The 15,725-nt window shown below is 42.5% G+C and overlaps 1 protein-coding gene across 3 annotated transcripts in view; it reads right to left on the reverse strand.

Annotated features, from left to right (window-relative positions):
• Positions 1-15,725, reverse strand: part of LOC144594574 (platelet-derived growth factor subunit A-like) — a 64,170-nt gene that overhangs the window by 15,266 nt on the left and 33,179 nt on the right. For 2 of the 3 annotated variants that reach the window (XM_078401289.1, XM_078401288.1), the window contains 2 exons: positions 14,964-14,996; positions 2,533-2,679 (listed from right to left, as the gene is read on the reverse strand). In XM_078401289.1, coding sequence (XP_078257415.1) covers positions 2,533-2,679; positions 14,964-14,996 — 180 coding nt within the window. The remainder of the gene's footprint in view (positions 1-2,532; positions 2,680-14,963; positions 14,997-15,725) is intronic. The other variant, XM_078401290.1, reaches the window with a different exon arrangement.

A 15,725-nucleotide genomic window follows, 5' to 3' on the forward strand; every position in this document is an offset into this window, starting at 1 on the left:
GGACAATCACATCCGCAGCCAGCCTGAATTAACCTGTCAGTTGCCACAGGCATGTTGGACATTAAATACCTCATTCTGGGGAATTGAGACTGCAGCACCCTCATTCTGATTCTTATTCTTCCACTTATTCTCATCTTATTTCCACTCTTTGTTGAGGACATTGCACTCGACTGCATCTAATGATGATCACATGCTCTGCTTTTAGTCTGAAGAAGGGTCTCGACCCGAAACATCACCCATTCCTTCTCTCCAGAGATGCTGCCTGACCCGCTGAGTTACTCCAGCATTTTGTGATACCTGCTTTTACCAGATCGTTTCCCCAAACCTCAAATTATCTTCAGCATTAAGGGCAATGCAACTATATTTGTTTCTCATCCATTTTATGTAAACAACAGCAATAATGCTTTTAACAACTGTCAGCATTCTTCTCGAACATCTCCACAGTGCAAATGCCATCACATGGGATGGTACTGAACTGCATTGTTTCAGTTTGGAAAATCCTTTCAGCATGGTAGATTTACATTCGACTTTAGACTTTAGAGGCACAGCGTGGAAACAGGCCCCTTGGCCCACTGAGTCCACGCTGACCAGCGATCACCCTGTACACTAGCACTACCCTACACACTAGGGACAATTTATTACTTTACCAAAGCCAATTAACCTACAAACCTGCGCATCTTTGGAGTGTGGGAGGAAACTGGAGCACCCGGAGAAAACCCACACGGTCACAGAGAGAACATACAAACTCCGTACAGGCAGCACCCATAGTCAGGATCGAACCCGGGACTCTGGCGCTGTAAGGCAGCAACTCTACCGCTGCGCCACCGGTCCGAACCAGATGTTAAGATGGAAGCATCTGATTTTTCTAACTTTTTAAAAAACTGTGCAGCATTCATGTGCTTACCCACCAAGTCAATTATAGCCATCCAGATTCATTTGCCCTTCTCATTATCCTGCCTATAATTAGTACACTGTTTTTAGTACACTTTGGTACACTTGGCCAAGAGATGATACAGATCTGAAAACTATTGCTGCCTATTCTGGTAAAAAGCAGATTAGGACAAGTAATGTACTCGTTCTTATGTGAAGGTTCCATCACTGATGTGCAACACTTGTCAATTTTTCTAATCTGCTACACTCTCGCAAAGCACCTACCCTGGCACTCATATTGTCTACCTCACCAGCTCAGAAACATACTCCTTTCACAAGAAAGTCCAAAATGTTACAACTGAAAGAGTGTTCATTGCTGAGGATTCAAAAGCATGTTCTTGCAATAAAGTAGTTTATTTTTTTTAGTTTAGTTTTGTTTAAAGATACAGCGCAGAAACAGGCCCTTTGGCCCACCGAGTCTGCACTGACAAGCCATCCTCTCAAATTAGTGCTATCCTACACCCACTAGGGCCATTTTACTTTTATGCCAAGCCAATTAACCTACAAACCTATACATCTTTGGAGTGTGGGAGGAAACCTAAGATCTCGGAGAAAATCCACACGGTCACGGGGAGAACATACAAACTCCATACGTAGTCGAGATTGAACCCGTCTCTGGTGCTGTAAGCACTGTAAGGCAACAACTCTACTGCTGCACCACCATGCCACCCAAATGTAATGCTGATCCAAGCAGTAACTAACAAGGGAACACTCCTACTTATAATAAGAATAAAGTTGGCTTTCAAATTGTAGCCGTGCACAGATTACCTGTTTTGATAGAAAATAGATTTTTTTAAACCTTATAAGTTGAATTAAAGTCCTCCAAGTTACATTTTAAATGCAGAGATAACTTATTGCAGAGATGACTTGTTATGATTTAAGAGTTCTCCAAATTCTGTTCCCGAACGGTGTTCTCTGGATTTATTCTAATTGAAAAGGATCAGAAAAGAGAAAAGTCTCTGGAAATCTGTGGCAAACAGGTGAGAATAACATCAACATGGATTCAGAAATATAAGGTGTCCTTCCAGGAATCAAATGATCATAAGGCCTCGACAAATGGAAAAATGCAGCTTCGGAATAAAATGGTTAATTGTCCATTCAGTTCATGGCCCAAGCCAAAATGTTTTCAATTACAAACACATGTAAGAAGTCAGAAGGAAGACCGAAGGAGGTCCCAGCAAGTTGAAGGAACACCAGCTTAATTTCATCCAACGACACTCCAGGAGCAACAAACAATTTGTTGAAGGTACTCAGCCGGTCAAGCAGCATCTGTGGAGGGAAATGGACCATCGACGTTGTAGGTCAGAAACCTCCACCAGGGCTGGAAGGGTAGAGGGGAGATAGCCAGTATACAGTGGTGAGGATAGAGAAGTTGGGGCAAGAGCAGGCAAGCGATATAGGCGGATCCAGGTGAGGAGTGGTTGATCGGAAGATGGGGGAAGGGGAGAGTGGAGATAGTGACAGAGGCCGGAAGGTGATGAGTGAAGGCAGCAAAGTGCCACAGGTGGTGGATTCGAGGAGAGAGGTGCTCCGAGTTCACGTGCTCTTGCTGTTAAGCATGAAATGGAAGATGAGCATCGACTAGTAGTAATACTAGCAGACCTGCTTTAAATGCTGGTTGCTGGTTCTGTGGTGGAAGCTCTTGTGGTAATATTGGGTGATGCCATGGAGGCGAGTGTTCGTCATTGCGAGCCTGTTGTTGAAGGTAACCGTGAGTACTTTTGTATGAATCCTGCCAATGTGGCACACCTTAAAAGACACAAAGCACAAACAAATCTCACTCAGTTCAACTAACATGTAATGCCAAGTCCACATCTACCACAAGACATAATGTGGGTGTGCAAAATGCTCAGCTGATGAGATAATAGCCCTGGGCCAGCAGTCACAGGGATTGAAGATGCCAGAGATTGTTGAATTTGATGTGACTTGAGCAGTTAACAGCATCAAGGAGCCATTTTATATGCAGAATTATTCCATAACACTGCAAAAGCATCCGTTCGGAGTTCTGGCATCAACATATTAGCCCTCTTTATTCTCTACGCAAAATACGCGGCACAGGTCAGTATCGTTATCGATGGTGGACGCATCACACAAACCAACCTCCCTTCCATTGGCTCCATTTACACCTCACGCTGCCTCGGCAAGACCACCAACATAATAAAGGAGGAGTCGCACCCTGGCCACTCCCACGTCTCCCCTCCCCCATCATGCAAGAGGTACAGAAGTGTGAAAACGCACACATCCAGATTCAGGGACAGTTTCTTCCCAGCTGTTTCAGATAACTGAACCATCCTACCAACAACTAGAGAGCAGTCCTGAGCTACAATCTACCTCATTGGAGACCCTCGGACTATCTTTAATCGGACTTTACTGGACTTTATCTTGCACTAATAATATTATTTAAGTTATTCCCTTTATCATGTATCTGTACACTGTGGACGGCTCAATTGTAATTATGTATTGTCTTTCTGCTGGCTGGTTAGCACACAACAAAAGCTTTTCACTGCACCTCGGTACATGTGACAATAAACTAAACCAAAGGGACTTTAGTGTTTTACATGTGCGAAAATTATCAACAGCCCTCAAGTGCATTGTTGATTATTAAAGGATTATCAAGAGAGAGTTAGATTTAGCTCTTAGGGCTAAAGGAATCAAGAGATATGGGGGAAAAGCAGGAATCGGGTACTGATTTTAGATGATCAGCCATGATAATATTGAGTGGCGGTGCTGGCTCAAAGGGCCGAATGACCTCCTCCTGCACCTATTTTTCAATGTTTCTAACAATTGTTAGAGCCTGTGAACTGGGAACAAAGAGCTTGGGGGTCTGTTTTTAGGCACTACCTAAATCATGGGATAAACTTCAAAATATTGCAGCCAAGTTGCAGACAAGACTGACAAAATTGTGGGGAAGTAATAATTACTTCCATTAATTCCAGTAATTTGCAAAAGTCAGTGGGCATGCTCATTACTAGGGGGGGGAACTGCTTAAATTGTTTGTGTTTAATTTTTAAAACACTTAAATTACACCATTGAATCACGGCTGTCGAGTGTTTTACTTTAGTAATTGTTGTGTTTATCAAAACACATCCCTTGGTGCCCTTCAGTTTATCACTCCAATCGAGGTACATGGTAGGTTTGGGTCGTAGACATTGCTGCACCTCTGAGTCTGGGTTGTGGGAATGGATGAGCAGGGAGGGGTCAGGAAGAGGTCTTTATTCCACTAGAGTTCTGATACTGTTTATGTGGAGGAAGGAACTACAGGTGCTGGTTTACACCGAAGATAGACACAATATCTAAAGAAACCCAGCGGGTCAGACAGTATCTCTGGAGAAAAGGAATAGGCGACGTTTTGGTTCGAGACTCGAAATGTCACCTATTCCTTTTCTCCAGAGATGCTGCATGACACGATGAGTTACTCCAGCAATTTGTATCTATCTGATAGTTTAGTTTAGTTTAGTTTAGTTTAAAGATATAGAATGGAAACAGGCCCTTCAGCCACTGAGGCTGCAATGACCATCAATCACCCATTCACACTAGTTCTATGTTGTCCAACTTTCTCATCCACTCCCGACATACTTTGGGCAATTTACAGAGGCCAATTAACCTCCAAACCCGCACATCTTAGGAATGTGGGAGGAAGCCAGAGCACCCGGAGGAAGCCCACATGGTCACAGGGAGAACATGAAGACTCCACACAGACAGCAACCAAAGTCAGGATCAAACCCGGCTCTCTGGCGTTATGAGCCAGCATCTCTACCAGCAGCACCACTGTGCTGCCAATTGTAAGCTCCCAATGTAAGTTGGTCCTCATTTATGTCATTTAACAGGAAGGATGATTGTTGTTAACAGGCTAAGAGTGACGCAAGAATGCCTCATAGCTTCTGTGACCTAGGTTCAGTCCAGATCTCAGGGGGCATCTTTATTGAGTGTACATGCTCTCCCCAACCACGTGGTCTTCTTCTGGGTTATTTGGTTTCTTGCCACATACTGTGGATGTGCTGGGTTGCAGGTTAGCTCATTATATAAGTTCCCCTTGTAGTGAAGGTGAACAGCAAGAGAAACAATAGGGAATTGATGGACACAGTGAGAATAGTTTACAGGGAAAGAAGTGACAGGAATGTCTGAAAGCCAGCATAATGGACCAAAGGGCCTCCTTTAGCATAGAGCGAAATATGAAATGACTTGAAGTATGAATATATATGAAACACGATAGTTATGCATTGGGTCACAAATCCTTTAACTCTTATTTGATCAGACAACAAAAGATGAGAATGAAATTAAAATTGGAACATTTATGACGTTTCCAAAACTCCTGGAAAGTCAATGGGCATCTAAGTGTAAAGTAATATTATGACAATATTATAATATCATATGAAATATTAGGCGAGACAAGAGCAGTAGTTATTGGGGTTGAGACCCGGGTTTGATCTTGATCTCACGTGCTGTCTGCGTAGAGTTTGCCCATTCTCCCTGGTTTCCTCCCACATCCCAAAAGATGCGTGGATTTGTAGGTCAATAGGCCTCTGTAAATTGCCCCAAGCAAGTAAGGAGGGGGTGCAAAAGTGAGAATGACATAGAAGTAGTGTAAACAGGTGATCAATTGACAGCACGGATCTGGTTGGCCAAAAGGCCTGTTTCCATGCTGTATCATTCAATGAATCAAAACAGGGCCTTGTTATTGTAGAGATATAAGCACACAGGCACATGTTGCAGTGTTATTGAATTATTTTATGCTAACATATGTGTTAACTGTTTCTTTTAAATAATTTAATATCACCCTGAAAATCAAGGAGATCAATATGTCCGCTAAATGATTATCAGCTAATATTTTCATGTCCTTTTCTCAATGGTCAAATGTCAATCACTTTGAAAATTTGTGAAAACTTTTCATTGTGCATATGGAATCATAATACAATTTTTTTAAATTCATTTCCTAATTCTTTGGAAGATTGTTGACATGAATCATCATGATAATATAAAACATTTCCTTTTGAAGCATCTTCAAAGGGGTGAGATTGTACCTAATCAGATACATTGAATTAAACCATGAACGAAAAATTATTTAAATGGTGGGAAAACATGCGTGATGAGTATGTCAGAAGATTGTAATTAAGAGAAAATAAATTGAATGTGGCAGTTTTCAACATCTGCCTTCAGAGAGGACATTGCAAATTAGAATTATTTTGAATGTATCATGCGTAAAGTTTGTACAATTAAGCTGTAAGTGCTGTAAGGCAGCAACTCTACTGCTGCGCCACCGTACAGCAAATTGTGATTGTTTCAGAGATTCGTCAGCATAGTCATTAATTGTTGGGTTTTTTAAATGCCCAGCTGACCATAAAATAAAATCGGGAGCATCTACTTACGTGACAGTATGATAAGGCCTCAGTCGGGATTGTTACATAGTGAGAGGGCAGAATCGATGGATGTTGCTCCAGAACTTCCTTAACATTTGACTGAATGCAGTGTATAATGATGGAAGACAAATTGTTAACACTATTCCAAAATGTACGAATGTCAGAGCTATTTATGGATTGGCTTCCTTGGCATTGAGAGTTGAAAATATTTGTGTCTATAAACTAGAAACGGGCCAAGTATATTTAATGCTTAATTTGTTTAACTTAGTCTGAACTCCTGGCATTTGGTTTTATCCCAGTTTTATTTTTCTCAATCAGTCGTTTATATAGAACTTGCTTGAGCCTAGAGCTAACGGGAAGAAGTTATAAATGATTTCCTCTCCTTAGTTTGTTCCTTTACTTGACAACTGACTGATCCTTTTTTCTTTGTCTTGCTTGCCCCGTTCCCCAAGTCAATGCTGTCCGAACCATTCCCCCCACTTTATCGGGGTTGTTTCTCATTCGTTTTCTCCTGTTTCTTCGGTGATGCCACGGGCGGGTAGATTGAGCGCGATCGGGTCGAGAGAGCAGCCTCCTCCGGGCAAAGGGATAGGCAAGTTCAGGCAGGAAGGACAAACCCAGCAGGAGAAAACAAAATAAAACTCAGCAAGACCAGGCAGAAATAGAGGAAGAAAAACAAACCTAAGAGAAAGTCCCAAAAAGTGTTCCATTAACACAGGTTAGGTTGCGGGCAAGAGGGTGGAGAATAACACAAACCCAACACCCAAAGAATTTTCACCTCGACCTGGGTGATTTTCAGGGTCTGAAGAGCATAAATATACGAAGATTAAGAAATCCGACGCCCCCCCAGCTGTAAAATAGCTGAAGCAAGAACGTCTCTTAGAAGCTAGACAGCATCTTGGAATTAGTGTGTCTGGTAAAGAGAGCACCATGCGTGGATCCTTTTATGAACTGAAATCCTCGCTGCAGCAACTTGTTAAAAGTTTAAGTCGTTCTTTGAGAACTCAGGATCAAAGTGGCCTTTAGCAGCAAAACAGAACAGACCACAAAGGTTCCAGATAAAGATCCATTGAAATGCTCGCAGCGAAAGTACCCAGTAAAACCGTACAGAAATAACAAACACATCAATGTAGTTCCCAATAACAATCAACTTCAAACACCAACACTGAATGTTTTATGCAGAGCCTTTTACACTGGAATTGGTAGCATTTTTTTGTTTACTGAAGACTTTATGAAGATTTTTTAAAATCTAATTCAGAATCAGGAAGGTGCTGAGGAAGAGGGGGGGAGGGGGGGGGGAGGGGGGGAGGGGGGGGGCAAGGAAGAACGCATGACAACGAGGAAGAAGACATGGTATTGATCGTATATCTAGACACAACATAATCCAGTCAGTGAAACTCAGAAATTTAAATCCAGATCATCTCCAGCACTCTTAAACACTTTCCTTTTTTCATTGTCCAGCTTTGAACCGTGAATCTTCTGAATCTGGAAGTTGTCTTGATACTGAAAATAGCGAGCTCGTCAACTGGATAATGCTCACTCATTCAAATGTATCATTCAGATGTTGTACACATGCAATAATAGTATGCTTCATACCTGCACCCAAAGGATGTCTGGTATTTCACATTTAAAGCAATACTGGATACTCATGATTGTGAAACTACCGTGAATAAGAGATTTGCTAAGATTTAAAATTTAAACCCTTTACGCCATAGCCAATCCAAACCCAAACAAAGCCTGGGTATATATCATATATTTCATACCCATCCCAATAATTTGTAATAAAGTATGAAAAGACACTTGCTAAAAAAGAATTTCACGATACCTTACTACAAGTGACAATAAAGAACCATTCTTCCACTGTCAGAGTGAGGTCTAACTCAAATTGGAGCAACAGCACCTCATATTTTGCTTGGGCATCTTACAACCTTGTGGTATGAATATTTATTTCTCTAACTTCAAGTAACCCTTGCTTTTCCTCTCTCTGTCCCTCTCCCATCCTAGTTCTCCGATGTCCTCCTGATTAAATTTTACTGATTGTATGTCTTGTTGTCACCTTCTCCTCAGTTAACAATGAGCCATTCTAAATTTTCCTTGATTAGCTTCCCCTTTGATCAGTCATTTTCAAATTTTACCCTTCCACATCTCTATGCCTCCCTCTTCCCTGACTGTCAGTCTGAAGAAGAGCCTCGACCCGAAAAGTCACCCATTCCTTTTCTCCAGAGATGCTGCCGGTCCCGCTGAGTTACTCCAGCATTTTGTGTCCATCTTCATTGAACTATTAGATAGACACAAAAAGCTGAAGAAACTCAGCGGGACAGGGCAGCATCTCTGGAGAGAAGGAATGGGTGACGTTTCGGGTCGAGACCCTTCTTCAGACTGGTATGGGATAAGGGAAATGAGAGACTTCTTTGAACTATTGTTCACTGCATGTTTATTGCTATCGACCAGGAACAGTAAAATTTACTGCAGTACTAAGGAAATCATTCTACCATGATCTGGGTGAAGTATTAAGCCAAGCACGTATAATATGGCCCGACCTGGCCAGACTCTCCCTGACCAAAGCCAGTTATAAATAGTTGTGTCCCATCAGCATCAGAGTAGGTAGTGTGGCTCAGTGTTGGGCGTTGAATGGATGACGCCTTTGTGGCTGTTGGCTGAGAGATCAATAAGTACTGATGAAAGTAACAGGCAGAATATCACCAGACTGGGGAGTTAAATGAAGACACAAGGAACTGCAGATGCTGGATCTTGAACAAAGCACAAAGTGTTGGAGAAACTAAGCTCATCAGGCAGCATCTGGGGAGGGAATGAACAAGGAGGGTCATGACCCGAGACGTTGCCTACCCATTCCCTCCACAGATGCTGACTGACCTGCTGAGTTCCTCCAGCTCTTTGTGTTTGGCTGACCAATTAAACCATTTCTGCTCCCAGTCACCATAAAATCACCTGGATATATAAAGAACAGAATTAAAAAATGTACCAAAATGGTGGAAATATGAAACCTTTATGGCACATTTTAACAGAAAGAGCCTTTGGCTTCACATTTCACTTTTCTTCTTCCCTTATCTGGCACCCTTTTGTCTCCCATTTATCTCTAGCCTTTGGCTTCCCATCCGACAATCAAAACCCTTCTCACCTGTATCCACCTATCACTTGCCAGGCTCTGACCTACTCTCACCTCTTTTCCAGTGGTCCCCCCCTCCCCCTCCACTACACACTTGTAAGGGCCCCGACTGAAAACCTATCCTAATCATGTCCTCCAGTGATGCTGCCTGACCCGCTGAGTTACTCCAGCACTTCGACATTTTTTGTTGTAAACCAACATCTGCAGTTCCTTGCATTCAAAAAAGTTCATGCTTTTTGTTTAGGTCTGCTGGTCAAGTTGGGAATGGATATAAATGCTTGAAGATAACATATTTTGGGAAATCTACACCACCATTGACTTTCCAGGTCTCCTTGCACGACAGTGAAACCACTTGGAAGACAGGGGTTTTCTGTAACAATTGTACTCATCTGGTTTAGCTTTTGCACCATAGTCTGAAGGCTGACATTTCTCATTTCACTCACTAGCTGGTCTCATTATATTTTCATTGCAGCACTTTACTGAAGGAATTGCAATCTATTATTCCCACTGGAACATTTCCAAACTGACGAAGACTTCAGAGAAACAGAAAGAAACCACATCATTTGGATCAAACATGACTTAGACACAGTTTAACAGAACACCAATAGTAATGTGCTTAAAAATTTAATATATAGTCATCTTGCTTTTAGTTTAGTTTAGTTTAGAGATACAGTGTGGAAACAAGCCCTTCGGCCCACCGAGTCCACATCGACCATTCAGCGTAGGTTTACTAGGTTAATTCTCGGAATAGCGGGACTGTCATATGTTGAAAGACTGGAGCGACTAGGCTTGTATACACTGGAATTTAGAAGGATGAGAGGGGATCTTATCGAAACGTATAAGATTATTAAGGAGTTGGGCACGTTAGAGGCAGGAAACATGTTCCCAATGTTGGGGGAGTCCAGAACAAGGGGCCACAGTTTAAGAATAAGGGGTGGGCCATTTAGAACTGAGATGAGGAAAAACTTTTTCAGTCAGAGAGTTGTGAATCTGTGGAATTCTCTGACTCAGAAGGCAGTGGAGGCCAATTCTCTGAATGCATTCAATAGAGAGCTAGATAGAGCTCTTAAGGATAGCGGAGTCAGGGGTTATGGGGAGAAGGCAGGAACGGGGTACTGATTGAGAATGATCAGCCATGATCACATTGAATGGCGGTGCTGGCTCGAAGGGCTGAATGGCCTCCTCCTGCACCTATTGTCTATTGTCCAGTGATCCACGCACTCAAGGGATAATTTACAATTTTACCAAGCCAATTAGCCTACAAATCTGTACGTCTTTGGAGTGTGGGAGGAAACCAGAGCACCTCGAGAAAACCCATGCAGGTCAGGGGGAGAACGTACAAACTCCGTACAGACAGCACCCGCAGTCAGGATCGAATCCAAGTCTCCGGATCTGTAAGGCAGCAACTCTACCGCTGTGCCACCATGCCGCCTGTTTGTTGCTTATTGTTTATTGCTTATTGACAATAACATAAACCTTACACTGCAGTGTGAAAATGGAAAAATTGGTTTGTGCCTCTCGTGAACTAAATGTCTAGGAAATGCAAGTCTTTCACGAGGTTTCATAAACTCTGCTTTCTTGGTTGGTGTCACATGGTTGCTTGTAGAGATTTTTAGCAAAGAGTTATTTAAAAAATATGCTCCTTAGTCAGATCTCTTGTAGTCTGGTGATTCGGCTGCTGAATCAACATTTCAGCAGTCGTGGGTTCAATGTTACTACCATGCAAGGCATATAATTGACTTAATTTACCTTGGGGATCTTTACACTAGTAAAGTGATCATAAAAGCAGAAAGTGATCATAAAAGCTGCCAGGATGCTGGTAAAATTCAATACCTTCATTTGTGTCCACTGAGGAAGGAAGTCTGCCAATACTACTTGCTCTCACCCACATGTGATGTGCCAGAGGAACACCAGGTGGGAAAATAGGAATGATTAATAAATACTGACACAAGAATTGAAAACAAATGAGGGATTTAAAAAGTCTTTACTTTAAACAATTGGGAATGTGTTGGAAGGAACTGCAGATGCTGGTTTACACCGAAGATAGGCACAAAATGCTGGAGTAACTCAGCGGGTCAGGCAGCATCTCTGCAAAAAATAAATAGGGAACGTTTTGGGTCCAGACCCTTCTTCAGACTGAGAGTCAGGGGAGAGGGAAACTAAAGGTATGAAAAAGTATAAATCAAAGCCAACAACAATGATCAAGGAAAGATGGAACCCACTAGGGTCCATAGATGGCTGTGAAAAAGGTGATAATGAGTGGATTAAACTGTGAAACTAAGCAGGACGGCAGTGAAACTAGTAGGACGACTAGGCTGGGGGAGGGACGGTGAGAGAGAGAATGCAAGGGTTACTTGAAATTAGAGAAATCAATATTCATACCGCTGGGTTATAAACTACCCAAGTGAAATATGAATTGTTGTTCCTCCAATTTGCGTTTGACGTCACTCTGACAGTGAAGGCGGCCCAGGACAGAAAGGTCAGTGTGGGAATGGGAATGGGAGTAAAAATGTTTGGCAACCGGAAGATGGTCAGTCTGCATGGAAGACATTGAGTCACTGAATAGCTGGATTATTCTGCATCATATTATTTTCCTCTCTCTTCGGCACTCCCTCAGGACTGAGCGGGACCTGCCTCTAGTCCAGTTCTGTGGCTTCTCAGGTCGCTGATGAGGCCCATGTGGGAACTGCAGTGACTATGACAAAGGTTCAGATGGGATGGTGGGTCAGTAGTTTTGGAGGTGACTTGCATGTTACACCATTTATGCTAGATTTCCATCTATTCATGCCACAGAACAGTGAGGTTCTCAGTACCACCCTGTGTGGGTGGGAGGGGGCGCTTCCTCCACTTTGAGCAGTTGTGAGTCCCAGGAATCAGTGAAGATTTGGTACTTTTTCCAGGGGACTTCATCCACATTCTTGAGTCTGTCCACCTGGTGAACTCTTCCCAGGAGGGAGCTCAGAATGGGAGGGTCTAGTTCAAGAGTCTTGTTCTGTGAATGCAAACGAGGTTGGTCTGCCCTAATGAATTGAATTAGGACCTTATGGTAAGGATTTATGGCCTGGATAGAGTGGATGTGGAGAGGATGTTTCCACCAGTGGAAGTGCTGAGGACCGGAAGCCATAACCTCAAAATTAAATGCCGTTCTTTTAGGAATGAGATGAGGAGGAATTTCTTTAGTCAGAGGGTGATGAATGTTTGGAATTCTTTGCCACAGAAGGCTATGGAGGCCAAGTCAAATTTATATTTTTAAGGCAGAGATAGATACTTTCCCACTTTTTGTGGTCAGTGCTCCCACTTGATTTGTGCAGGTGTCAGGGGTTATGGGGAGAATGCAAGAGAATGGGGTTAGGAGCGAGAGATGGATCAGCCATGATTGAATGGCAGAGTAGACTTGATGGGCCGAATGGCCCAATTCAGTACTTATGACTTATGACCTTATGACATTGGCCTGGGAGGATCTGATTTTGCAAGGAGGTGTTGATGGTATATTTCCAGTACCAAAGGACAATGTCTCTGAGTTCTGTCTTCATTGATATTAATTCCTAAATAAACTCCTGAGGTACTATGGCATCTTGTATTTTGGAGTAAATCAGTGTTTCACGAGTTATGCATAACTGCACAAGTCACTTAGTATTGCTGTGTGAGGTTAATTTAGTAAAGTTTAGTTTAGTTTGGAGAAACACTCACCGAGTTCATGCCGACTACTAGTACTATCCGACAGGCAAGGAATAATTTACAGAAGCCAATTAACCTGCAAACCTCTCATTCCTGAGCCGGATTTTTTGACAGGTTCTTCTTTCCTCAGAAAACTGTCTTCCCTGGAACCTGACTGATTATCTGTTACATTGTTTCTGCAAGTAGGAGTTTACTCCTTGTTCTACCTCCTGCTCTCCAATTTTACACCATCCTCTTTCTCGCAACTTGTGTATAATTAGCTGTATAAGATTATTGTGATGTCGCTCCAGCCCTTTTGATACGATCTTTAGGCAGCAAACCACTCAATATAGCAGCTCTGTCGTTGTCAGTTGTACAGGGCCCTAGTGAGACCGCACCTGGAGTACTGTGTGCAGTTTTGGTCTCCAAATTTGAGGAAGGATATTCTTGCTATTGAGGGCGTGCAGCGTAGGTTTACTAGGTTAATTCCCGGAATGGCGGGACTGTCATATGTTGAAAGACTGGAGCGACTAGGCTTGTATACACTGGAATTTCGAAGGATGAGAGGGGATCTTATCGAAACATATGATTATTAAGGGGTTGGACACATTAGAGGCAGGAAACATGTTCCCAATGTTGGGGGAGTGCAGAACCAGGGGCCACAGTTTAAGAATAAGGGGTAGGCCATTTAGAATGGAGATGAGAAAAAACGTTTTCAGTCAGAGAGTTGTAAATCTGTGGAATTCTCTGCCTCAGAAGGCAGTGGAAGCCAATTCTCTGAATGCATTCAAGAGTGAGCTAGATAGAGCTCTTAAGGATAGCGGAGTCAGGGGGTATGGGGAGAAGGCAGGAACGGGGTACTGATTGAGAATGATCAGCCATGATCACATTGAATGGTGGTGCGGGCTCAAAGGGCCGAATGGCCTCCTCCTGCACCTATTGTCTATTGATATGTCAATTATAATTAACTCCTGAGGTTAGTTTAGTTTAGTTTAGTCTAGAGATACAGCACAATAACAAGCTCATAGTATAAGAAAATAACTGCAGATGCTGGTACAAATCGATTTATTCACAAAATGCTGGAGTAACTCAGCAGGTCAGGCAGCATCTCGGGAGAGAAGGAATGGGTGACGTTTCGGGTCGAGACCCTTCTTCAGTAGTCTGAAGAAGGGTCTCGACCCGAAACGTCACCCATTCCTTCTCTCCCGAGATGCTGCCTGACCTGCTGAGTTACTCCAGCATTTTGACAATAACAAGCTCTTTGGCTGACTGAGTCCACGCCGACCAGTGATCCCCACACATTAACACTATCCCACATACACAAGGGACAATTTATATTTACACCAAGGCAATTAACCTTCAAACCTATATGTCTTTGGAGTGTGGGAGGAAACCGAAGATCTCGGAGAAAACCCGTGGTCATGGGGAGAACGAACAAACTCCATACAGCCAGCACCCATAGTCAGGATCGAACCGGGGTGTCTGGCACTGAAAGGGCTGTATGGCAGCATCTCTACTGCTGCGCCACCGTGCTGCCGTTTAGTTTAGTTTAGTTTAATTTAGAGATACAACATGGAAACAGGCCCTTCGGCCCATCGAGTCCACACGGGCAATCAATCACCCATTCACACTAGTTGCAGATGTAAGATCGGCCTTTCCTGAGAGTAAATCCACTTTCTGCGAGTTTGGTTAAACAAACTCATTAAGTGGATGATGTTACAACTGCAGATACCGATCAAGAGACAAAGATCACACCACCATCTCACTTCCCAGTGCTTTTTATGACTGTTCCTGCATTTTACCCCTGAATGCAGCTTTATATCTAAATAGTGTATTATTCACCTCATTATTTGTTGCATTTAAACACACAAGGCTCTGGAAATTAGGCCTACCTGTTCTCGATCTGGGTCTGATGCCAGCAGGATCTGTTGAAAGAATATTAAAAATAATGCAATGTAAATAATTGATATATTGTTATAAAACATTCATTAAACATATCGTTGAATAGATGTGTTCATTTTTGGAGATGTAACCTTTCTACATAAAGATAGAATTTCACTGCATCTAGGAACATGAGACAATAAAGTCTCATTGAATCATTGAGTCATTGATGCCATTAAGATCACCAGCAATGAAAATAAATCTATATCCACCTTCTCAAGATGAGCTGGGCAACGACACAATGCTGAATTTCCTTCCTTATAAAAAATCTATGCAAAATCTATAAAAGCAAGTGTCAGCATTTTCCAAACCACACAATGCAAATCTTTATTTCTAGAGGTTCATTGCACAACTTTAAGGTTAAAATATTACAGGAATGAAATGAAAGAACTCAAAGCAGTCGTCGAAGGGAAGCTAACAGAGTGAGTCCCCTTTGACAGAGAATCTATTCTTGCTCCTCTCAGCAGGCTCAGGGTCAGAAAATCCACAGCAAAATGAGCTTCAGCAAGAAGGGAGCACCAGGAAACAAAGCAGAACAGGAGATAAACAATTCATTCATGATGTACTAACATACTCTGAACTCCAAAACTGAAACTTCCTTCAAAAACTATTACCTAATGAGCTTCAACGTCTCAATGGTATTGCATAGATATTGTATGGGTGAGACTAGCTCCTGACCCATTACTCATTATGTAAAATCTCCACATGGGAAT

This window comes from Rhinoraja longicauda, chromosome 6 (genome assembly GCF_053455715.1).
Source record: "Rhinoraja longicauda isolate Sanriku21f chromosome 6, sRhiLon1.1, whole genome shotgun sequence".
Taxonomy (NCBI): Eukaryota; Metazoa; Chordata; class Chondrichthyes; order Rajiformes; family Arhynchobatidae; genus Rhinoraja; species Rhinoraja longicauda.